The sequence below is a fragment of the Adelges cooleyi genome, unplaced genomic scaffold (genome assembly GCF_023614345.1).
Source record: "Adelges cooleyi isolate 19-005CV unplaced genomic scaffold, UGA_ACOO_1.1 ACOO_flye_CR_arks_rails_tigmint_CR_PRNA_9, whole genome shotgun sequence".
Taxonomy (NCBI): Eukaryota; Metazoa; Arthropoda; class Insecta; order Hemiptera; family Adelgidae; genus Adelges; species Adelges cooleyi.
This window is the reverse complement of record NW_026096579.1, coordinates 18,060,719-18,081,083: the sequence shown is the minus strand read 5'-3', so window position 1 is coordinate 18,081,083 and position 20,365 is coordinate 18,060,719. Positions and strand designations below refer to the sequence as shown.

At 31.4% G+C, this 20,365-nt stretch overlaps 2 protein-coding genes across 2 annotated transcripts in view; one reads left to right on the top strand and one right to left on the bottom strand.

The window, feature by feature from the left end:
* Window positions 1–20,365, top strand: part of LOC126846329 (probable G-protein coupled receptor CG31760) — an 82,189-nt gene that overhangs the window by 14,989 nt on the left and 46,835 nt on the right. Inside the window, exon 2 of the mRNA XM_050585644.1 lies at window positions 5,169–5,523. Coding sequence (XP_050441601.1) covers window positions 5,169–5,523 — 355 coding nt within the window. The remainder of the gene's footprint in view (window positions 1–5,168; window positions 5,524–20,365) is intronic.
* LOC126847009 (uncharacterized) lies at window positions 6,106–8,807 on the bottom strand. Its single transcript, XM_050586937.1, has 3 exons — window positions 8,672–8,807; window positions 8,078–8,104; window positions 6,106–7,715 (listed from the first exon to the last, which is right to left on the bottom strand). Exons 1-3 carry the CDS (start codon window positions 8,741–8,743, stop codon window positions 6,417–6,419), a joined length of 1,398 nt encoding a protein of 465 aa, XP_050442894.1. The 5' UTR covers window positions 8,744–8,807; the 3' UTR covers window positions 6,106–6,416.

Here is a 20,365-nt window from a genome sequence, read left to right as displayed (position 1 = left end):
TGAAATAAGGATTTGAACATAGGACTTTTTACTCTAATTTGATGGTCGAGTTAACTCACAAAAATCCTATTGTATTTTTTTTTTTTTTTTGTCAATGATTTATATTATTTTGCCTCTGTTTCTTGTAATTAGAAAACGAAACCCTACTTAAAAGTGCACTAAAGATTTACAACGATTTTTTTTTTTTAAGAATCAATTTGTATTATATTTTAATTAATATACGACTATATATTTAACAGAGTTGGGACGTATAGCAATTAAAGTGTTTAAAAAACAATCTTAGATGTACGTTTTGTACTTGAAATTCTATACTTTAAATTATATTATTTAGCCCATTTTTACTATGACCCATACTATGTCAGTCGTTTAATTTTTTTTTTTTTACTTTTCTGTGTAAAAGAAATTAGTAATTAATACGACTAATAACTAAAATTTACAGAAAACTACAAAAAAAATTATTAGAAACATGTGTGTTTAGAGAAACGTTTTAAAAGTATTTAAAATGAGAAAATAATAATAAAATACTAAAACCTATATCAAGTACAACATTTATTTTTAAGGTTTATTTTGAAGCACTCAAATTGAAATACGGCCCATAACATTGGTAATGATGTAGTAGTAAAGACACAGAAAACCCCATCACTTCAATACATTTTAAGCTCTGCATCATTAAGAGATTTTACTTCAATTTTTGGGTTTTGAATTTTTACATAATAAATCAGGTACAATTTCTGGTCAACAGACTTGATGCATGATCCGTCACGTAAAAGATGAGTTGAGCGTTTTTTCATTTTTCAAAACTTCACAAATTATTAAGCAAAGCAATTGTTTTTAGGTCTAAATCTAATTTTCACTGCTTAATTTAAATATAGGTTTAATCCGTATTAGTTTACTTAAACTATACAATTCAGCAATGTTTCTAGTGTACTTACATTTTTATTTGAAATCCAGACAGGCGGTCATACGGATTGACAATTACATAAAAACCTACTCTGAATTCAGTACATTTATTGTGCTTATTTGTTTCATTAGTCACTTGAACATCGCCGCTTGAAGCAAATACAAACAGTGTACACAATAAAACATTAGCATGGTGAGTACTTATAGAAATTAACAAAGTGGTTTCTTAATTTTGGAAAATCCAATGTCGCCTAAATGCGTTTGTGTTTTAATTAAATCCTACGTGCCAGTTCTTTAGACCGTTTCGGCGAACAAGTTTTCAACTAAAATAGTTTAAAATAAATTGACATTTCATTGTATAGTAAATAATATATTCAATAAAAAGTTGGCGACAACTATCAACTTATTCCGCGACGGAACGTTTTCACGAAAGTAATTTTGTTTCATCACATTGAAATGCCACCACGACTTTCAATTAAAAGCCTTTTTGCATTTTCCATTGACATATTAAGATTTAAATTAGATAAACTAACAATGATTAATTTTTAGCTTCACTCCAGATTCAATTTCAGTCTAGTTGTCAAACTTTTAGTCGTAAAACTCTGCTCGAAAAAGATAAATAAAGAAAAAATGTCCTCTCCTTCTAGCGAAAATGGTTTGATGGAGAGCCTGGTCAGTGCATTAGGAACAAAATTGATTTTCTGGTGGCTTTTAGCTGCCATTGAAACTGTAAAAAGATAAATAAAGATTTAACTTGAAAAAAAAATACATAATATGCTCAACATTAGACAAAATTAGCATAATTAAACCATTGCTTCGCTTTTTGTATTGCAGTTGTGATTTACCATTGTAATTAGTGTACGTTAAAGCTTATCTGTTTAGTTATATATTTACCAAGATGAATTACTGTTGATAATTACTTTATGTTGGTTACGTCTTAGGTTACTTTTATATAATTGAATACTTCTTAGAAAAAATAGTTACAGTCTACTTAAAGCTGGACGGCTAAAATTATAAAACATGGAAACATGCTTTAGCCGGCTGTCTCGTGAATAGCGATTATTCTTGATCTATAATCTCCTTTCGAATTATGATGATAGTATTGTCTTAATTAGATGTTCTAGCCAAACGTTTGCATGACGACGACGACTCGTTATTATTTCGATGGCATCTTATACGTTTAAAGTAGGCGCGCTACTTTAGTACCGCAATTTAGTGTCTTTTTCGGGATGGGGGGTCAAGGCAAAAGCATGTTCCATGCTAAAATATTTAAAATAGTAAAAACAATGTTAATATTTTACATATGAGCTCACCGCATGAAATATAGTTAGGTAAAAGCTAGGTATAAAGTTAGGTATGAGCACTTGTGCGGTTGCACTAGGACTACACAACGACTTTATTACGGGCTTAATATATTCTTGTTTACTATGCGATGGCAAAAGTTTTTCCTGACTGTTAAAAATTACTAGAAGTTACCTTAAATGACCCAATTTGTTTTACACGAGCCTGAAAGAAAAATAATAAAACCTTGTGTGTTTCGCGTTACACGCCACAAGAAAATCTATCACGTAAAATCGTTTTGTAAGATAAAATATATTTTTTTGCATCTAATTTTATTTTGCGATAACAAAATGTTCAACGTTATTAATAAAGCAAAACAGAATACAACCTTTTCTCTTTACAGTCGCTTAAATAAAATATTAAAAAACAAACAGAAATTTAAAATAAGTTAATATTGACTTTTATTTTATTTTGGAAATTGTTAGCCATAAAACAGCGCATTGTTGAAAACTATAGATTTTTTTTTTTAAGTTTCCTTCTCGACATACCATAATTTTCCCATTTAGAGTACAAGCTTTCAACTGATGAAATACAATAATATGTATGTAACTATAGCACCAATATTTTGTATGCACCAATGTAGTGATATTGCATACCCAATGCGCCGCGCCGTCTGTGAAAATCTTGGCTTACAGCCAAATTTCGTTGGACTATTTGTCGAGATAATTATTTTGTAATATACTTGTTGGCGCCATTTCAAGTGGAAATAGACATACTCGAAACTCTGTAAGTTAAAATCAATAATATTGCAGTTGTCGTAATCAATAAATCTTCCACTAAGACAATGCAATCTAACAAATTTAGATTTCTTGGAATGCTCTAGCTATAGATTTTAAGTGTTTCAATATATTAGCCATCCCCAACTCCTCTGAAATCGTACTAGTGAATTTTGTCTTTATTTGCCTAACAGTGGCAGTAAAAAAAAAAATGTTATCTCTAAGAGTATCGTTCAATGATTTACGCTTGATAATAATTCAATTGATTCTACACGCTTAGATGATATATAAAACTAAAAGAACATTTTTACCGTTCATTCGACAATAGTTAAGTACTAAACATGAATTGGCATTTTTATTTAGAATTGTCACCTTGCTCGATTAGTATTTGTAATATTGACAACCATAAACATTTTAAAAGTAACATTAAAATATTGTATTTGATTACAAATTTTAATCTCGACTATTCAAGTTATGTGAACAACGATCAATGTAATATATAACGAGTTGATGTTTAATGGAAATTGTCATTTTATAGTAAAATAAATGTTTAATACTACAACGTTTATAGGCTCGTAGCAATAAAACTTTGATTGCTATACTTTTTTTTTTGTTATGTACAGGTCATAATTAATTTTAAAGTCCTGACTTTTCCATAAGTGGACGTTAAAAAATAAAAACAAGCGACAACCGTATTATCTATTTAGCAGGTTCATTAGTATTAAAAACAAAAGTACGGAGTGTCCAACTGATTATTTTTTTTAATATAGTGTATAAATGTTTTTTGCTTTGTAAAAACATTTGTATTGACCAAACGAAATTGTAGAGTTGCTTTATTTGAAGGGTTGTAACGTTATTTGTTCAGAAATACAATTTGCAATATTCAATTAAAAAATAAAACGAAAAAAGGTTTACATTAATGATCTAGGAAAAACAGCATTGACAAGTAAATTAAAATTTTACTTTATTCAAATTGATTAACCTTAATTAGTGTGTTTTAATTAGTAAATTAGAAAAAATGGGTAACCAGATAAGAACGAGTATTACATTTTAAACAAATATAAATGCATTTTTAAAAAGCTGACAATAAACAGATAAGAATATTATAGTTTTTGTAAAAATATGTATAAGGGACAATTTGTATTGGTTCAGTTAAATATTAATGTTTATAGCATACCTAATATGGAGATTCGGTCAAGTGGAAAATGAGTTTTTATTTTTTGCTATCAGAATTATACACGTACACCGGATTTATATACAATTTAAATGTTTCATGTAAATATGCCACGTCGTTGAAATAATATCATAAATGCTTTACATTTTATTTACCAGGCCTACATCCATGAAATATGAAGATGAAATGTTTTTAACATCTGGCGTTAATGAAACCTTTTCCGGTAAAGAATAGATCCATTACGGAAACTGTTGCGTCATTTTTTACGGGATAAAATACATAATTCATATTAGGCCGCGACGGATTTAAATAATTTAAATATTCTGGAATCGTTGATTTTCCAAACTCAGTGAATATAAACATCAAAACCGCTACTACCAATAAACCCTAATAATAATAAAAATATTACAATTAAAACCATAAATCAATAAAAACGACAAAACTCGGTTTATAGATTTGGACAAAAAATTAGAAAATATATATATTGATATGAAGCTTCAAAAACTAGGATATACCCATATAGTTCATGTATATATATATATATATATATATATTACATATATTCGTTAATATGAATTAATAGACCGGCTTTCACTGAAAGAAAACAAACAACGTTATCGTTTTTAACTTTGAGCCCTAACAAACCGCAATTGTGAGTTGACAATACTGTAAGTTCTGGCACGAAAAACTTTTCTTTACTAGTTTTACCCCATTGCGGTTTTAAACTCCTTTGGATTTCACGCCCACTTATAATGTGAAACTGTAAACCATACACCTACGGTTAAATACTAGAATAACATAAAAATGCTGAAAAAACATTTTTTAAGCTCATTATTGTCATAGGTACAGTGCATTTATTAATACTTTTTTTTTTTTTTTGTAATAATATACCATTTAAATATAGTTGAAAAGGCCAAAAACTATTGTAATCACTTTTTGTTGGTAACCTTGAGCAAATTATCGCAAGCAAACAATTTTAAGCACATCATAGCTATTACAATGGTTCCGTTAATTTTGAATTTTCTTATTCCTTTTAGGAGAGGTTCAGAGTGATGGCCAACGTTGCCGTGAACCGAGCTAACATGCTGACTAGAATCTGGAAGTATGCAAACCCTGGCGTAACGGCTTCTGAGTATCTATTGCACGCCAGTGTGATTTCCATGGTGGAATTCGACGACGACATATTTGCGGCTGGCAACTGTTACGATCAAAATCAGTACAAGGATTATTGGCTGTTCTGCCCGTACGCTTACAGGTTGCCCGACGGCAAAGGAATATTGGCCAAAGACTTGGCGGTCGAATACAAGTATTTGTCGAACACCAGCGAATGGTTTTACATAGCTCGGCAGAAAGCACAAGGCGTGATTAAACGCAACAACCAGTACAGTCACGGTGAGTGTTTGGATGTTATGTTTAATAGTATATAGGCGAAACACCAATGTAATTTTACACTCTAAATAAAATACCAAGAGTAAGTTTAAAAACACTATCAAACTGCATAATTTTTGTTTGCATCCCGTCACATCCGTAGTGTATTCAAATTACATTGTAAAAAAAAAATAGTTAAAACAGTTTATCGTACAAACCGTTTTAGTCCAATAAAAAAAGTACAGCGTTTTAGCTCCGATGCGATTTGAGAAAAGGTATTGGTTTTATAAAGGTGTATTTTTGGTGTCTCTGAGCAACTGTCTGGGGAAAGAAATGGCCACCTGCGCCTCTCTCTGGGGCCAACATGTTTGATAGCGTTAGGTCGGCGGCCAGCTATAAGCTATAAGCCCAAAAATGCCAAATCTATACAGTCTTTGCCCCGATCGGTGGGAATAACGGACGTTAAACGTAAGAGAGAGAGAAGAAAGAAAAGGTAAGTTTTATATAATACATTAATTTATTTACATAAATACATCCATTAACCTGTATTACGTGATAGTGAAACAGAATATACTATTAAAACATATTATTATTGATATGATTAGCTCCGCATTGATGCTCAAAACACGCATGTCGTCTATAAAATTCTCATTGTAATTCAACAATGATTATAAGGTCAATGTGTCATAAAGTTTGCAAAACGTTATAATAGAAATACACATCACAAAATCGCAACAAAAAAAAAAATCATTATTATTATTTCGTTTAAGATGCTTATATTGAAGAAAAAATATTACAACACAACAATTATTAGGATTAACTATGTAAACAGAAGAGAAAAAAATATTATTATACTATGACTATTAAAATAGTATTTATATCATTGCATTAATATTTATTATTCATTGTTAAATCATTTAACTCATAGTTAAGGTTTCATTTCTTTCGGCGGACACTATTATACGAATAAATGTGCCGTCTAGTGGTAGTAATGTACATCCTATAGTAAAAATATACACATTTAGCGTTTCGGAATTATGATAGATCTGGTCGTACACGTCTCCGTAGTCTTCTGAAACTTGTACTTCATTTAATTGTCGATCGATGTCGGACGCACTAGCGAGTCCCATATCGTCTACATCATAACAAAAATAATTTCTCGTATACTTTTCCCGAGCCGCGAGTTGATCCAGGCTAATGTTTTCTAAGTCGTCCATCATAATGTGTAACGCAGACCAGTAGATGTTTTCCTTAAACCGAAACATCCTCAAAACAATTTTCAGAGTTGGAACGAGCGTGTTCCACAAATGGCTCAGTGATGCGTCGTGGACGTAAGTTGGTCGGCTTCTTATAGTGTGATATATATGCAAGTGCAACCATACGAAGTGCACAAGCCTTAAGTGGATGCATTTGGAAATCAGGTCATTGTACTTATTACCGCCGATCGGGTCCAATTCCCAGCTATGATCCGATTCGAGCCTAACGTTGGACCCGGCGTGCGAAAACAACTGATGTGTGACAGAGTTCGTATCGAGTTGGTAACCATACATGGACCAACTGGAAAAGCTAAAGGGACGTGTATATATATGCCTCAACATGAGATTCTTTACTGTGTAGAATTCTAGATTTCTGTAGCCGTCCAACTCACTGCTTCTGTACAACAATTCCATCTGCGAATAAACACCGTCGACGAGCCTGGCTATCATTTCCATTAGCGGAACTGCGGCCTCGCCTCGATACAGTAAATATTTTTCTTGGACACATTGTCTGACGATCCCGAACGGCTTATGCCACATGCGTTTGTAGTTGTTTCTGAAATGTTCTCTGTACAGACTTAAGTTGACGTTTGGAGCCGCGAGACCCTCCACAAAGGTGAACACTTCGATTTGCCATTCGTAAGCGTTCCATTGCGCTATGTTCAACAGCGACAACATGTTTTTCAGATAATGTTGATGGCGCGAAACAGGCTCAATTGCTCGCAGTTCTCCCATCACTTTCAAAACGAACAATCCGTGTATACACTGGATCGCTTCCATTTTCCGGCGGTACTTACTAACGGACGCTTCTTTCCGATTCAAACAATTTGTGTCAAGGTCGCACTCTTCCGTAAGATACTTAATGTCAATGTCTTCAAAGTGAACATCCGTCTCGGCTAACGTCGGCATATCATTTAACGATCGTACAAGTTCCACGCGATATAACTTCTCTAAGCATTCCTATATCGATTGTGTTGTCACGACGGTTACATATAAAATAGATAGCATTTTGTGTTACAAAAGTTATATCCCATTAAAAAACGTCATATAAATATTATTACTAAGATAATACATTATTTATACGTTAATTGTTTGAAAAATGATAATGCGAGTTAATTGCAATATTTTTTATTTATATAATTATTACATATTACTTTATAGTTTTTTTTAATAAATTATTAAACCAATAAAAAATTAAAAGTAGAATTTTATTTAGCCAAATAACTAAACATACTTTTAATATTATTTTAAAGTATATAGGTACGACTTATCATCAATCTATTATAAAGTTATAATAATTGTTAACCGATTGTTTACTTTACCTGTTGATTTTCGTTGGAACCTGAACTCTAGAAGTAGAAACGCATTTTATGAATTAAGTAATTTGAAAATTGTGTATTATTTCATATAAAAAAATGATTTAATATAATTTTTTTTTTGTTATGTTTTAGAGCATTTTAGGTGTTATATAAAATCTCAAAACCTAGGTCTGCTTTCTCACTTTTACTTTCATAAAATGTCTGTATATTACATTATAGTTATATTATATGTGTAAAAGTAAACAAAAATGAAAAGTAATAATTTAAAAAATACAATAACGTGTATGTGTGTGCATAATTTGTTTTTGTATAGCCAAGGTTTCAAAAAAAAAAGACCTGTATTATATTTTCTGATAATTTTAGTATTTAGAACGTACAATGTCAACCTAGATTTCCCAAGATCGAAACCAACGCTCTAAAACATTTTTGAAATTTACTTACAGCTGTTTTATTTATTTAAAACTTATCATTGATAATATTTTTATTCTATATTTATTAAATAAAATAAATATTATTTTATGGGGTTATGAAAGATATGCAATACATTTTGTACCTGGTAAAAAAAATTATTAAAAGGCTTCAGTTAATTATATTTACCTCTCCTGGAGTGTTTGGTGCTATTACTAAAACGCTAAGGCACGCCAACAAAAATGTAATTTTCCAAGTCATTGTTTCGTTTACCTAATATGAAAATATATAATACTAACAAACAAGTAGAGAAGTGTAAGTCAGATACAGCACTATACTGAATTTCAATGGTTTGACATTTCATTATTTTTGGCCGGTTAAAATAACGCATGAATACAGATGGCCTTAGTTAAATAAAAAAATATATATATAAATTTTAGCTTAGATGCGGAGCAGTGATACTATTGGTTTTATAATGATGTGGGTTTTTTTTTTGTGTCTGTGTAAACTGTAACTTTTTTAATACAAAACCAATTCTTTCGAATTGCAACTTAAAAATTACAAATTTTACCTAGTTGATACAGTAAGGTCAAACAATTGCAAAACTTCACTTATACTTTCTTAAAATTTAAAGAAAAAAATAATCATACTAGTTTCAAAGTTTCAAGTTTTGCCGGATATAACTTCGAGAAAAAGTATGGGATCCAGTTGATATTTATATGAAATTTTTATTTGATATGCCTTATATACGTCAACAGTCTCAACTTAAGTTATTCCCATTTCCCAACCCCCCAAAGAGGATGCAAGTTTTTTGTGTTTTTTAGCCGTTGTTTTAGGACTAAACTAGCCAACTTAATAAGAGATTAGTATCTATACTGTAGTGAAACCGCCATTTTGTAAATTTGAGCATTTTAAAACAGTTAAATATTTTTCGCAAGATATACGGTTTTAATAAATGCTATTTAAGAGTCTGTTTAGACTATAGATCGCGAGACACTTATATACACAAAAATGTTAACGCTTTCATTTTTTAAGTTTTAATAGGCACATATAGCCATAAAATAAATAATAAACTAAAAAACACGTGTGCACATTACAGACAAGGTAAACATTAAAAACACCTAACCTGTGTAGTTTGTCCACGTTATTTTATTAGAAATGTAATGTATTATATATATATATATATTGTTATTCAAAATTGCAAAAAATATTTTAAATCATGTCAAGTTATATTAACATGTGATCACACAAATGCATGAAAACGAAATTTGAGGGCAACAGCTTTTACAAACAGTTTTTTACTGTAGAAACACAGGGTATTCTTAAAAATTTAAATGGAATAGTTATTTTGCGTACACATTTTCAGAATGAACCGTTTGTTTGAAATTGATTATATCACTTTCAAATAAAATAACTTTTAACTGAACCTTATTTGACCTCCCCGTCAAGTTAAGTTGCAGGGTACTGTCAGTATCTTGGGATTAACAAAGTAACTTTATCTCTATATCCCCCGTGGTTTAATTCTAATTTGAAAATGAATGACCGATATCAATAACATGATTTAAAAATGTGATAGTACGATCTACTCTACCCAAATAAAGTTAAGTGTATGAAATTTGCTTTATAAGAATCAGAATACAATTTTTATTGTTGTGACTAAGCTAGAATAAATAAGTAATTTCTTGATCCCAACTAGTTTGACAGAGAAGTTTGTTCCATTTAAACTTGTTTACTGTTTATATAGAATATTATATGTAGTGTGCTACTCATTTCTACTCAATATTCTGAGAAACAAGAATGTATTATAATTCAAAATCGCACATTCTAACGTTGCTTTAAAATATTACCTTAACCTTAGTTTCAATAAACATCATGGAACAAACACTTTTTCCAGTGTTGTACATGTCAATCAGCCACACAAAGAAATCGTTGATTCAAGCTAACACAATGTAAAATATTATACAGATCCACACATTATAATGTTTGGTTCATTTGTGTCTGATAAAAAAAAACTAAATGTGACGTTTAAAATTCAGGTTTTTTTTTACAATGAGGTAATCTCTCAATAAATTACTACAATCTCTACAAATTAACCTCTTATATTACTCAAACAAGCATTTGCATTGTTTTAGATTTATTTAGTCAATAAAAAATTGAAATGAAAACTTAACGCAAAAGAATAAATACAATTTTCACCGCTCAAGTTCAAAGTATTATTTTAAAGTATACTCATAATTCCATTGTAATAACTGTAAATTAATTGTTTACTTTACCTCCTGATTATTGTTTGTACCTGAACTCTAGAAGTAGAAACGCATTTTATTAATTTAGTAATTTGAAATTTGTATATTAATTCAAAAAAAAAAAAAAAAAATTGAATAAGTCTAAATAAACAAGAACTTGTTTTAAAGTGCGCAAGTCCTATAAAAATCATGAAAAACTTTTATCTTTCCCGAGTAGATACGCTAAAAATGCTGTATAAATATTTAATAAAATTAAAAGTAATAAATTGAAAAATTGAAACAAATATTTAAAGTATGATAAAATTGCTTTAATTTTTTATCCTAAGAATGCAAAACGTTTTGTGGGGTTATGAAAAAACATAAAATAAATGTTTTAACTACTAAAATAATATTTAAAAGATATTAGTTGATTATATTTACCTCTCCTGGAAAATATTGGGGAGTTCTTGGTGCTATTACTAAGACGTTAAAACACGCCAACATAAATGTAATTTTCCAAAACATTTTATGTTTATCTAGTATGAAACAATAAAGTGTTTAAAGCTATATGATTTCTAATGTTATAAACCAATTCCTTTGAGTAACTATGTAAATCATAAATTTCACCTAGTTGGTACTTTTAAATTTAATAGATACATATAGTCATAAAATCAATAACGTCGTACATCTCTTCCAAGTATTCCAATTTCAATGTTTTAACGTTAACAAATAAATCAAATTAAGTATCGAAAATTTTGTACGAAAAATGTGCTTCTACGTCAATAGAAATCACTTCCTCCACATAAAGTTCAGTGTACTTTTTAAAACAGGTCGTGTAGGTATTGTCAACCTAGGGCCTCTAAAACATCTAAAGATGTAGTAAATTAAAAGTAGTAAAGTAAAAAAATAACGTGCAAGAGTATTGCTCAAATATTTAAAAAAAAATTTAGGTTAGAAAAAAAATATCAGATATTATATTACTTATACGATAGCTACTTTTGTCGTTACAATGATTTATAAACTGTTTTTTACGATTTATCAAGTTAACTTCTAAAGAACAAGGTATTTAGTATTATTTATATTGCTGGTTTCCCCTGTACATGATTTATGTAATACTTAAAAAGTAACCTCAAGTCATGTAAACAGTGTAAATATATTACCCCACTCAAGTTTTAATAATTTTTTAAGTATTACATAAATCAAGTACAGTGAAAACCAGCAATATAAAAATTAACACAATATAAAAAAAATATATAAAATACTAACTCTTGCAAACATTTTCAGTACATAATATTATAGGTAAGTGATATAATAGTATTGTACTAGTTTTATTAATTAACTCCTCAACTCCTCGTAACATATCCGTTAAGTAGTATTTTGTGTTTGTCTAATAGAATATATTATTGAAACATATGATTGTTATTGTTATTATTAGCTCCGCACCAACGCTAAAAACACTCTATAATCTGATTTTAATAATTACAAAATTGTCATAGCTCAACAATGCTTCTAAGGTCAATGTAACATGCAGTTTGAAAGGAGTTATAGTGGAAATATACATGTAAATCGCAAAACAAAATTTTGATTATTATTTATTAAGTGCGTATATTAGAGAAAAAACAATACAGCATACAAATTATAATGATAACTATGTAAACAGAAAAGAAGAATATAGGTATTTATTAGAAATTGTATTACATTATTATTATTATTTAAATTTTCAATTTCTAAATCGTTTAATGCATATAAAAGGTTTCATTTCCTTCAGCAGAAACTATAAAACGAACAAACGTGCCATCGATTGGCTGTAATGAATATTCTAATTTCATAATGAAAATCATTAGTGCATAAGAATTACAATCGATATCATCGTACATGTCTTTGGGCTCTTCTGGAACTTTTGAATCTATTAATTGTTGATTAATGTCGGATGTATCAGCGGGTCTTAAATCTTCTAAAGCTTGACAAAAATATTTTCTTGTATACGCTTCCTGTGCGGCGAGTTTTTCTTTGCTAATATTATTTAAGTCGTCCATCATAATGTGTACTGCAGACCAGTGCATGTTTCCCTTAAACCTAAGTAACCTTAAGATTTTTTTCAGACATTTAACGGGCTTATTCCAGGCTTGATGCATTTGTTCGTCAACTTCAATCTCTCGGTTTTTTAAGGTGCTGTATACGTGTAAGTGTAACAATACGAAGTACACAATCCTTAAGTGGATACCTTTTGAAATCAGGATATTGTAGTAATTATTTCCAACCGGATCCAATGCCCTTTCAAGACACCATTGTTGCGAAATGTTTGACATGCCATATCCTCGACACTGCCGTTCGATTTTTTCTGTATCAACTTGGCGGCGGTACATCCCCCATTCAAAAATGAAATCATGCTTTGGATACAGATGATGCAACATGAGATTCTTTACTGTGTAGGCTTCTTGGGTATGTAACTCACAGCTTTCGTACATCGACACCATCGGCAAATAAACATCTTCGACAAGACTGTTTATCGTTGACGCCTCTGAGGTTGTATCCTCGCCTCGAGAAATTAAATATTTTTCCCGGACACATTTATCAACGAAAAATAACGGCTTTTCTCGCATGCGTATTTTGTTATCCATGAAATATGTTTTGTAAAAACTTAGGTCAGCGTTCGAAGCCGCGAGACCCTCCACAAAGGCGAACACTTCAATTTGCCAACCGTAAACGTCGCATTGCGCCATGTTTAACAGGCACAACATTTTTTTCAGAAAATATTGATGTATCAAAACGGGATGTTTAAGGTTTTCTTTTAATTCAGTGATATCTGACGATCTTTCGATGATATCTTGCAGCTCGTCCAAAACTCTCACAACGAACAATCCATGAATACACTGGATCGCTTGCATTTTTTGCTGGTACTTTTTAACGGACGCTTTTTTCTGGTTCAAACAGTCTTTGTCAAGGTCGCAGTCCGTCGTAAGAAGTTGAATGTCACTTTTGCCAAAATGAACATGTGTCTCGTCTAACGTCGACATATAATTTAAGGATCGTAAAACTCCCACATCATACAACTCTTCCAATTTAAATGTGTTTTCCTATTTCAATTGTGTTGTTTGAAAATTAACAAATAAAACAAATTAATTATCGAACATTTTGTGGTATAAAAACAATTTTAATTATTAATACTAAACACTCATCATAAACGTCATCTAAATAATTATTGAGGTAATATATTATTCGCACTAATGACATTTGAGAGGGGAATATTAAGGAGGATCTTCGGATCTAAAAAGAATACTCAAAACACCGAATACAAACGAAGGACGAACGTAGAATTAAGAGAGTTGATTAACGAAACCGATATAATAGGTGTTCTAAAAAGTCCATGACTTAGCTGGACAGGACATGTGTGGAGAGCAGAGAATAGTAAACATAGTCACAATGTGGAAGCTAGATCAAACAACACCCAGAGGACGGGCAAGACAGCGATGGATCGACCGAGTCAGAGAAGATCTGAAGATCCTAGGAATCAGTGATAGAGAAAGGTTAGCGTTGGAATGAGAGGTGGGGAGAGGCATTGGGGAATCGGGGATGGGTCTGAACGGTCTCGAATAAGCCATAGAAAAAAATATATATATAATTTGAGTGTTCATTTTTTTAAAAAAGTTATCTACACTTTAGTGCATAAAACAATAAAATCAAACTATTACTTACAAATACACGGTGATTCTCTTATCATGGGCCATTCAATATCTCACAGTTTTATAATAATTGAATTTTTTTTTTTCATTGTAATTTTATATATTTTGATCTCAATTTTTCACGAATATTGTGTTCCGACTCCACTCCCAAACTGGAATTTTTCATAGCAACTTTTGAAACTTAAATGGTAACGTTTAAATTGTTTCAGTATTATTTTTAATTTGTTGTGGGCTTGAAACGCTGACTTTAATTTTTACAAAACATATTTCACAGATAACAAAAAACGCATGCGAGAAAAGCCGTTATCTTTCGTTGGTCAATGTGTTTAGGAAAAATATTTATTTTCTCGAGGCGAGGATACAACCTCAGAGGCGTCAACGATGTACAGCCTCGTCAAAGATGTTTATTCACCGATGGAGTTGTTATACAAAAGCTGTGGTTAAAACCCCAAAAAACCTACACAGTGAGATATTGAGTGGCTCGAGATAAAGAATCACCCTGTAAATTTATAAAAAATTTACATTTTTATTTTCTCTTGACAATTTTTAAGTGTAAATTTATCTGGTAATTATATTTGTAAAACATTTTAAGATATTTATACCAATAACTGTTAGCCGATTGCTTATTTTACCTGTTGATTTTCATTGGAACAAGAAATCTAGAAATAGAAACGCATTTTACGAATTAATTATTTTGAAATTTGTATACTATACTAAATACATGACTTGAGGTTATTTCCACTTGTGGATGTCTTGACTAGTTCGCCAACGTTTCGGAACACTTGCACGTTCCATCTTCAGGTCTGTGGTTCGATGCAGCTGGCAGCAAGAAACTATTGACAACGGCAATCAGTCATGCGGTAGCCGGCCCAGGCAAAGGGACGTGGCCGCAGAAAACAGCTGGCAGCGACAAGAGGAAGCAGAGAATGCGGTGGTGGTATGGTATATGTATAACTTACACCTACGGAAGCAAATCGGTCAGTCTGCAGGATAGCGCGGTACGAGCAGCATCAAACCACAGCCCTGAAAATGGAACGTGCAAGTGTTCCGAACCGTAAATAGTATAGTGTATTTACACTATACTTTTATAATACCCCACTCAAGTTTCAATAATTTATTATTTAGTGTAGTTTATAGGTGCAATGTATTGAAATTTTAGCGCATGAACATTTTTGACATTTTCATGTTTTAGCTCTGGCACATAACCGAAAAAAAACATTTTTCAGCCGAGTCTGCAACCACGAAAGAGCATTTACATGTCTCGTTGAAGTACCGAGGTAACTTTAGAGTAGTGGTGGAATTATAAATAATGATATAGTATATTAAGAAGCGGTAACAAGCTAGTATATTAAAACGTCAAGTTTCTGGCTAAAATTTTAGTGTGTATTATCTGGCTTAAAACAGTTCATAGAGAATTTGGACCCTTAAACTGTTTTGAATTTATTATTTAGTTCTAGTTTGAACGTTGAACGTACAAAATATCTCTTATCTCTTATCTTCTATATCTTAGCCCTATCACTTACCCCTAACTCCCACCCTATCACTCACCCCTATCCCCCACCATCATCACTCACCCCTATCCCCCACCCCTATCACTCACCCCTATCTCTTATCTCATATCAGATAACAGCGTAACGTTTTTTTCGTTATAATTTTTTCATTTATGTGCCAGAGCTAAGACATAAAAATGTCAATATCTCTGACCTCATACCAGATAACAGCGTAACGCTTTTTGACATTTTCATGTCTTAGCTCTGGCACAAAACCCTGGCACATATCCGAAAAAAGCATAACGAATCAGTATGTCGGTAGGAGACAGGAGGTAGAAGATAGGGGGTAGGGGTGAGTGATAAGGGTGGGAGAAAGGGGGTGAGTGATAGGATTGGGGATAGGGGATTAGTGATAGGGTTAAGATATAGGAGCTAAGTAATAAGAGATATGTTGTACGTTGAACATTCAAATTAGAACTAAATAATAAAACCAAAACAGTTTAAGGGCCCAGCTTCTCTATGAATTGTTTTAATAAACTAGCTTGTTACCGCTTGTCAGTATACTATATCATTATCTATAATTCCACCACTACTCTAAATTTATTCGGTACTTCAACGAGACATAAAAAAGTTCTATCGTGGTTGCAGACTCGGCTGCAAAATGGCTGATTTTTTCGTTATAATATATTTGGTTATGTGCCAGGGTTATGTGCCAGAGCTAAGACATGAAAATGTCAAAAGCGTTATCACATAGAGATAGGGTTGGGGTGGGAATGGGGTTGGGGTTGGGGGTGAGAATTAGCTCTGGCACATAACCGAAAAAAGCGTTACCACACGGAGCTGGGGATGGGGGTAGGAGATAGGAGTGGGAGATAGAGGTGAGAGATAGGGGTGAGTGATAGGGTTGGAAGATAGGGGATAGGGTGGGAAGATAGGGGATATGGGTGGAAGATAGGGGATAGGGGTGGACTATAGGGTGGGAGATAGGGGGTAGGGTTGAGTAATATGATTGGATATAGGGGATGAGTGATAGGATTGGGGATAGGGGTGAGTGATAGGGGTGGGAGATAGGGGTAGGGGATAGGGGGTTGGAGATAGGGATAAGATATAGGAGATAAGAGATAAGAGATGTATTGTACGATCAACGTTCAAATTAGAACTAAATGATAAATTCAAAATAGTTTAAGGTTGGGCCCAAATTCTCTATTGTTTTTATCTTATCAATATTATCCAGAAACTTGATGTTTTAATATACTAGCTTGTTACTGCTTCTTAATATATTATATCATTATCTATAATTCCACCACTACTCTAAATGTGTTCGGTACTTCAACGAGACATGAAAATGCTCTTTCGTGGTTGCAGACTCGGCTTAAAACTTTTAAGGCATATTTGTTGGGATTTTATAATTGAAACTACCCCTACCTTTCAACGCAACTCAACTACCTATGTTTTTTGACAGGCTAGTTCGGTTTTTCAACTTAATATTTATATTTTGATGAAAGGTTTACTAACTTCTTTCTATTTACAACTAACTAACATGTAATTTTCTGGTTTTAGCTAAACGGTTTCTTTTATTCTTTGTAATAGACTATTAAACTTGTATCTTCATACAATACATAAAAAAAATAAACCAAATATGCCGAAAATGGGATAAAGTACAACCAATTCGCTCAAACACGGTTGATACTTTTAGTATAAACATTGTTGGAGCTTGTCGTTAAGAAAATTACTACTAACTACAGTACTTTTTGTGGATGTTCTGTTACTTACAACCCCCATATCCTATAAATTTAAGAAAAGAGAAACAAAATAAAGATACTATTCAAAATTATCGAAAAAGAAAACAAAATGAAATATAATACTTTTACAAAAAAAGATATTATAGGATTAAATGGTTACTATAGGTTGTTGGTGTAACACTAAAACACCTAAGACAGGAAGCGGTTGGTGCCAAAGCACAAACACCGTATACTAGGAAACAGATGATTAAAGCTAGGCTGTCAGTTGGTACTCAAGATACAAGCACTGAACAGCTACTGGGATTTGTCATTTTGCTCGGTCAAGCGTTTTCTGTGTTTTAGCCCCCCGACGTACATATAGTAAGCTGCAAGGTCTCGGGTTACCCACTCATTTTTTATATTAAATTATTTTAATTTGTCTTAAAATTAATAACTAGTCCTTTATATGTTACCCATAATGGATCTTATATAACCAAAATTATTTATCCGTTAGCTTTTACAATTAAATATTCGTTTTACAATAATTATTGTGTATAATATTGGTGTGCTAAACATGCATCCTCTACATTCCTACCTATCGTATAATACAGTTTGTCAATTATAAGTCAACGTCTCTTCAACAATTGTGATATAAAATTTGTTATTTTAATATTTTTTTTCTTTACAAAAGTTTTTGTAGATTTGTATTTTTATAATTTTGCATTAATAGTACTTTTTTGATGATTACGAATTTCTTGAATTTAGTTGGATAAAAGTAATTCAATGTGACATTACCAGCAGTTGATAATGTCACAAATGAGTGGGAGAAAGCGGGATATAATAAAAATTACCACGTACGTGCATTATCGGTGTTACCCGCAATCATTCATTTTTAAAATGGGTACACCAAAAATGTAATTACATTTAAAAGTTGATGAGAAAACATTTAAGGTGTGATAAAATTATTTCTAATTTATATCTTAAGAATGCGAAACATTTTATGGGTTTTTTAAAAAACGTAAAATACATATTTACTTACTAAAAAAAAATAATCAATTAAATTTAATCGTTTATATTTACCTCTCCTGGAGATTTTGGTGCTTTTACTAAAATGCTCAAACACGCCGACAAAAATTTGATTTTAAAAATCATTTTTACCTTTACCTAGTATGAAATATAACACTAAGAAACAAGTGTAAGTCAGGTACAGCACTATGTTGTATTGCTGTGTTATGTCGATGTGCCAGCAATTGTCAATACAATCGATAGATTGAAGTTTGAAAGCTACAATAAATCGCATTGACACTATCCTCGTATCGGTCTTTTAGTTTAATGTTTGTTTTATGGCTATATGTGCGTATTGAAACATAAAATATTGAAGTGTATCATTTTTGGTGAATACAAATGTCCCACTGTCTATGTTTTTAAACGTAACGACTTTTAAATTGTTAAAAAAAACGGCCATACCTATACTCGCAAATAATAAATGAACACGATGCACTATATACAAATATTAAAAAAAAAATGCATTGGATACACCCGTTTTTATTAAAACCGACTGTTTTACTATTTCAATATAGCTCTGACTTATTGACTATGTATACAATAATCGAATATCCGGTGGCTTTATATATTTTTCACTGTACGGTAGATATGTTCCAAAAAGATGTATCGATTGTTTAGTGTACTAACTCTATATACAGGGTGATTCTTTTATCATGGTCTAATCAAAATGTTTTTATCGTTTATATTTATTTTTTTGGTAATGGTGTATAAAACGTAATAAATTAACGAGTATCAAAACGATTCGTACAACTTTTAAACGATCCAAAGTATATTATAACACTAGTGTATGCAATCAATTTATATTACACTCGTATAACGTACATAATAAGTAATTAAATTTGTATTGGGTCTGATGTAAAACGATTAATTATAGTTATATTCAAGAATGGACCCGATTTTTTTTTTCTGAACCATTCGAACGTCTCTTTTGGTCCGGATGTTTGCGACAAGTCAGTTGATCAACAAAGATTACCAAGTTCGATTTCTAGGAATTTTGAAATAAAGGTTTTACTCTAAAACGACATACTCTTTCATTATAGTTCTGACTTATCGACCAAGTATACAGTAATTGAATATCCGGCGGGTCTATTTATTTTTTACTGCACGGTGTCGGATACAGGTATAGAAAATAATTGGATTTGATTATTAATATCTATAATAAATATACTCATCTGTCTCATCATAGTCTTAGCAAATTTTAGTTGTATCACGGGCGTGGATACCAGTATTATTTATCTGTAAACGGACAAACCTCACGGTTATCAGTTCTTACTTCTTGTGTTATCACTCGAATTGAAAATATTCCTTGAAGGAAAAAGTACAAGAGGTGTGTTTAATTTAAATAATTATTAAATTACAGTAGAACTAGAGCTATATTAGTGGCTTAACGTCAGCGTCTTAGTAATGCTATGCTTGAAATGCTATTATTGTTAAAACAAAATAAACACTTAAATAACTAATTTTTAATTAAATAACATCCATATTTAATTATTACTTTGACCCAAATTCGCTAACTTCTTTTGTATTTAGTTTGGACTGTACTCGTTTAGACTGTTCTTGGTTTCGACCAAAATATTTATGTTTATAAATTGCGACTTAAGGAAAAAATTCATGTTTTAAACTTTCAATTGAACAATGATAAAAATGTCCGGACATGCCAAAGTTTGCAAGTAGGCTAACGTCTTGAACTTAACACAAAGTT

Excerpts from the sequence above, each read along its gene's own strand:
- LOC126847009 (XM_050586937.1), bottom strand. The coding sequence starts at position 8,743 with ATGACTTGGAAAATTACATTTTTGTTGGCGTGCCTTAGCGTTTTAGTA. Across the intron at positions 8,105-8,671 it reads CACCAAACACTCCAGGAGAG|AGTTCAGGTTCCAACGAAAA; the intron begins GTAAATATAATT and ends TTCTACTTCTAG. Across the intron at positions 7,716-8,077 it reads GTTCCAACGAAAATCAACAG|GAATGCTTAGAGAAGTTATA; the intron begins GTAAAGTAAACA and ends CAATCGATATAG.